Source organism: Tamandua tetradactyla, chromosome 17, assembly GCF_023851605.1.
Source record: "Tamandua tetradactyla isolate mTamTet1 chromosome 17, mTamTet1.pri, whole genome shotgun sequence".
NCBI lineage: Eukaryota > Metazoa > Chordata > Mammalia > Pilosa > Myrmecophagidae > Tamandua > Tamandua tetradactyla.
Window position 1 is genome coordinate 78,968,685 of NC_135343.1, and position 6,000 is coordinate 78,974,684.

At 41.2% G+C, this 6,000-nt stretch overlaps 1 protein-coding gene across 18 annotated transcripts in view; it reads left to right on the forward strand.

The window, feature by feature from the left end:
• Nucleotides 1-5,722, forward strand: part of LTBP1 (latent transforming growth factor beta binding protein 1) — a 471,389-nt gene extending 465,667 nt beyond the window's left edge. For all 18 annotated transcript variants that reach the window (XM_077135032.1, XM_077135035.1, XM_077135033.1 and 15 more), the window contains 2 exons: nucleotides 3,513-3,662; nucleotides 4,706-5,722. In XM_077135032.1, the coding sequence (XP_076991147.1) occupies nucleotides 3,513-3,662; nucleotides 4,706-4,887 (332 nt within the window). In that variant the 3' untranslated portion in view covers nucleotides 4,888-5,722. The remainder of the gene's footprint in view (nucleotides 1-3,512; nucleotides 3,663-4,705) is intronic.
• Nucleotides 5,723-6,000: the final 278 nt, after the last annotated feature.

The following is a 6,000-nucleotide window of genomic DNA, read 5'->3' on the forward strand; positions in this document are numbered from 1 at the left end:
CACTTACAAGTTAGTCAGTGGCTCCCAAAATGTGGTTCCTGGGGACTTCGTTAGAATGCAGATTCCCAGGCCCCAGCCCAGACCTGCTGAACCAGAAACTCTGGGATGACACCCAGCGGTCTATTTCACATGCCCTCTGGGTAATTCTTGTGCACACTCAAATGTGAGAACACCGCATTCGTTACGTTATAGATCTTGCTAGCAGAGGCACTGTTATGGTCACTCTCTTTGAAGGACAGAAACTGACCTTATTGCTAGAATTTGCAAAACAAAATGGTTTCTTTACACAGTAGGTGGCAGTCTGGTTTGGGGACTAGAGTTTTCTATGAAGCCCAGCTTTCTTGTAGCTATTTTTCATACAATGACAAATGTTAATTGTCCCCAGTTGATTTTTACAAGTGTCTTAGAGTTAGAGGTCAAAAGAAATCGCTCTCTTGGTTAAAAATTAATTTTTAGAATACACTCGTGAGCAGATTTATTAAGTAAGAAATGACACGTGCCAGCTTTTCCTGGATTCCTAGCGATATGTACAAATCCTGTACTCGTTCAGAAAGTAAATGCCTTACAGCACACAACCAGTGTGTACTGAGTAAGAAAGCCAAAGAAAACAAGAGCTAAATGTTTCCCCGTAGCAACACAGAATAATCACGTGAAGTCTGAAAAATGGGGCCATTTGCAATGAAATATTAATAGGTAACTTCAAGAAGAGTGGGGAAAAGCAAGATTCTAGGTGCCTTGTCTGCGTCTTACAAAGAGCTCACCACGTGTTAAAGCCCGCGAAGCCTGGTGGACCCCAGAGTTTGGCATAAGGCATTGGGGACGGACACTGCTGAGTTACAAAAACACAAGAAGCTTTTTATTTCTTTGGATCCTGTCACCTGTACACAAAGCAAACTAGCCATGGATTATTTTTGTTTTGTTTTCTTTTTTCATCTATTTTTTGCTTGTTTGTTTTGGTTTTTCCACGGATTGGTTTTTGAGGAGCAACGCAAAACCGTTTGCTGGTTACATAAATTCTGAGTAGGAAGAGTTTTTTTGTTTTCTTTCCCCTTTTTCTCCCCTTTTCCTTTAGCTTCTTTCTCCCTCTCCCTCTTACTTTCTTTTGTTTTTTGACAGATGCAGGGTATTGATAGTCTAGCAGAATCGAGAATGATTTAAAATGTACATCTAAACAGCCTCCTCCTAATCCACCTGGAGTGATTAGCACACACCCGTGTAGCTTCCACCCAGGCGCGCAGAACTGCCAACATGCAGAGGGCCCCCGGCACCCCCGCCCAGCACCCCAGCAAGGACAACCACTGTCCTGACCTCTGACACCAAGGATTGAGGACACTGTCTCTCCTCATTACCAAGTATAACCATGCACTACCTTATGAAATGTGCCTGCATGCACCAACAACCGTAACTTCTCCGTGGATATGATAACGTCAATACGCAGTTACTTAAAAAAAAAAAATAAAGGAGAAGAGGAGGGAAAGAAAGGGAGAAGTAGAAATATGAAGGCTGAAAGTTCAATTCTCCCCATAAATCCAGAAATGGGAGGTTAAATCTGTATGCAGCTCTGACAGAATCCCATGGCTCCGGTGCACAGCCTCTATCGCCTTACAGTTCAGATTTCAGGAATTTTAATATTGACGTGTTCGGGCCTCTGCACCTTCTTTTTAACGCTGGCATTGCTTTAAAGCTCTCTTTTAATTTACTACAGATTAAGAAAAAAACATGGTATCACATCAGTTTCCTGTTTGCAGTATAGGAAACTGAGATGCAGCTCCAAAACCTCCAGGTTTGAATTGTGTAATGATCTTTAAATTTCTTACAAGTTACAGAGAGCTTGTAAAAAAGAACTTTCGAGAAAGAACTTTCCAGCCAGTTTGTAGACCAGCTGAGAAATTGGTCCTCTTGGGTCGACAGAAACCTAGACGTGAAGCTGAGGTTCTTATCTTATTGTTCACCATCCTACCTTCTGGTTATTTGAGAAGGTTAATAACTAATGCCATGTCACCTTTAGTTGGAGCAGCATTTCTAAATCGGGGATCTTCTGGAGCCAGGATTGGGAAACTTTTCCAAGATGGTAAAATTTTTAGATTTTGTAGGCCATTTGGTCTCAGTTGTGCAGCCACTCAACTCTGCTTTATTATGAAGGCAGCCACAGACAGTATGGTGACTGATGGGTGCACCTGTAAGACTTTCTTTGCAAAAACATGCAGTGGTTGAATTTGGAGCAGAGGCTGTCATTTGCTGACCTCTGACGTAGGGTCCTGAAGTATTTGGGGGAGTCTTCCTGATGTCTGTTGGGAATTTCAAATTTTTAAATCTCCCGTTTGGATTTCTGTGATAAAACAGTTTACGAGTTATGAAGACAACATTATTTTGCTGCAATACATGGGATTTGAAAATATCTTCATAGACTGACTTTCTATAGTCGGTATTTCTCAAACTGGCTTTGGAGATCTGCTGGCATATTCCTGATAGTCTGTAATAATTTTTTCTCCTTTAAAAAGGTTCTACCATGAATGTGTTAATTTTTAGAGTCACGGCTGAGGTAGACCTTATGGCCCAGCATAAGCAATGATGTTTTGCTGCCCTCTGCGGTTCTGATGGAGAATTACCTCAAAGGGCAGATGTGCAGAGAGATCCAGCAGTATTTTGATTTTTTAAAGCTAATATGTGGTAAGGTCGGGAAGGGAGGGGAACATCAGCCGTGTGTTTGGGTCTCCATGGATATATATTTACAAATTTCCTCTCTATAAAGAGAGCTAAACATTCTTGATATCTGGTTAAATCGTTTTTATATTACTGACCGTCTGGGAACCCAAGCTCTGAATCAGTTTAAACATATCTAAACTGCAGATAAGCTAAACAAGAGCTTCTTTGTTTCCTTAAAAAGACTTTTTGTTTTCTAAACACAAGTATGATGTACTTTTCCCATTTATCAGGATGTTTTGAGTCCCCTTTATTGCTTTTATACTTTGATCCCCTGAGAGCCCTTTCCTCAAACTCATTCCAAAGCCAGAGCAAACAAACAGACTTTCCTTTGCAGGGCCCACGCCGGCTTTCTCTGATCTTGAGAACCCCAGTTGAAATAGCAGAACCTCAAAGCCCTGGATCCTCCTAGCAAGTGCCTAACGCATTCTGATAGTGGATTCCATCGGTCGTCCTGAGTGACTTTCTTTCCTCTGCCCTGTTGAACACTCAGGAGATTGGGAAGTTTCAGGAGACCAAACAAAAGCTGTACTTGCCTTAACTGTATTAACTATGCAATTTTAATATACAACATCAGAATTTCAGATATGAGCCCGACCCATATGACATGCAGGAAGTTCAATGTTTGTGTGCCTCATGGCACGTACAGATACATTTAATATAAACGCAATTGAACGCTAACTTTAAGGTGTCTGAAATACATATATATGATGACCCATAGCCATAATCATTGTGTAGTTTTTAAAAACTGTATTAGAGGTATAGGGGATTGAAATCTTCTAACCTGGCCCTGGGCCTTTGCTTTCCAGGCTTTTTAAACAGCTTCGAGGAGTTACAGGCTGAGGAGTGTGGCATCCTCAACGGGTGTGAGAACGGCCGCTGTGTGAGGGTGCAGGAAGGCTACACTTGTGATTGCTTTGATGGGTATCACTTGGATATGGCCAGGATGACTTGTGTTGGTGAGAATGATATTTGTCCCATGCAAAATGATTCTTTTCCTGAGATTCCCCATGGCCAGAGGCCAGATCTCAATCCACTGAGTTCGTTGAAGGTAGAGTTGATAGCCAAGAATCCACGTGGCAGTAAGGAGGAAGGAGAGGCCAGAGGGTCCCAGGCAGTTACTTTGACTCTTCCAAACTTAGCTTTTGACAGTGCAGTAGGTAAGGAGTTCCCTGAATAGCTGACGCTAGCGTGAGTGAGTATAGACTTCCATGGTAATCATATTTGGATAAAGTTCCTCCTAAAGCTCTTTCACTTTGCCTCCTCTCATATTGTTAGGAGAGCAGTAGACATGCACTTGACCACCTCGTGTGACTCAGTGTTGTCTTTCAGACCCTCTTTGCCCCTATGCTCAAGGGCCTGTGACTTCAAGGTTTTTTCCGAAAGTTTTTCTTCTTCTTCTTTTTTTTTTTTTTTTGTGGTTCTTCTCCCTTCTATGGCAATCCCTTTACCAACCCCAGTTCTATCATTTTAAACTGTGGGTGGGCCTGGGAAATAGATAACCTGGTTATTACAGGTGTTTCAAGTGAGTAAGCACCTGAAGAGCTCTCCAGGGGAAGGAAATCCAAGAATTTACACATGTGAGCTAGAGAGGCTGCTCGGAGGGTGCTGCTTACTGGTTGAGTTCTTTGCCACATTCCTCTTGGCAGCTCTGATAGTTCCTTTATAACAATTGTTGTGTGATGGGAATTTAGATATAATATCATTCTTCCAACTTGGAGCTTGACTATAAAATGTCAAAAGCTGTCAAAGAAGATGTTAGTGTTGTGCTAAATAACAGAAAAGACAATTCTCCAGCCTCGCCCAATAATCTCCCATTTTAAGACTTATTTAGCTTGCACATGGATTGAAACAGACGGTAATGGGAAAGTCCTCCAGCTCATTGTGGGTGGAGGGTGGGGAGCGGCTGCGCGGCTGGATGCTTGAGGGAGCCCACAGTTACTTTTCCTCGAAGAGTGATACTGACTGAGGCTTACCAGCCTGCATGCTTGGCTTATTGCAGATGTGAACGAATGTGACGAGCTGAACAACCGGATGTCTCTCTGCAAGAATGCCAAGTGCATTAACACCGAAGGCTCCTATAGGTGTCTGTGTCTGCCGGGCTATGTTCCTTCTGACAAGCCGAACTACTGCACCCCACTGAATACCACCTTGAATTTAGAAGAAGACAGTGACCTGGAGTAAAGGAGGGTCTGCACACCTAAGCCCACATGCTCTGCAGTGTGTCGAGGGCAAGGGAGAAGTGAGCGCACTACACTTGAGACACTGCACCTAAGCCCAGAATGTGGGAAATGTGGAGCCAGCACAGAGTTGTGCATCCTTCGAAGAGAAAAAGGGGATTTAGTACGAACCTGGCTGGGCGTGACAGACCAAATGGACATTTCTCTGAAAAACCAGTATATATAGTCTGTTCATATGTAAAATTCAGTGGAGAAAAGATGGAGCAGTGCTGTTATTTTAAACAGAAGGTTGTATTTTTGTGTTGTTTTGGTTTATTTACTATTGCTTGGTTAAATTTGGCTTTTAAATAAGGGTGGAAATATTTTATGTAATTTTCATTTTTTTGGTTGTGCAGTTCCTTGGCTACTGTTTTTTTTCCTTCTCTCTTTAGAATTTTTTAATCTCAAGTGCAAAGTCTTTGATAAAATATTGTTAAACTGTATTATAAGTATATTTGTTACACAGGGTTATGCTATTTCTGGTCTGGAACATTTTTAAAATTCTAATTGTCTGTCCTGTGGAGCAGGCAGTGAATTTGTTCCAGAAGTTTTATACACATTTGGAGAAAAGTACTTTATATTTACAGTGTATTATCTGAATTTAGTGTCCATTCTTAGCCAAGCTGCTAGCAGTACTCAATTGGATCCCTTTCCTACATTGAAATGGAAGAACTGATGAGATTACATTAGTATTGTAATGTAAAGTAAACCCAGGAAAAATTCTTTTAAAATTTGATGGTCCCCGATTTATTTACCATTGTATGTTAACACAAAATAAATCACCATTTTTTTAGAAAAAACTTTTGAGAGTAATTATCAATGAGTACACATGTACAAATTGCCCTGTTCCCCCTTACCCCCTCCCACCTTGTATTTTTACCCAATGATCCTCTGTTAATGTGGAGTCTTTTACAAGTTAATCATTAAATTTGTCAGACACTTATCACAAGAGGACTAATAGCTTTCAGAGTCCCAGTCTCTGCTTACTTAATGTACATCCACATAATGCGAGAGTTTCATAACTTAAACTGAATTCCAGAATCCACTTAATAAATGCATCTAAGTTTTAAAAACAAAC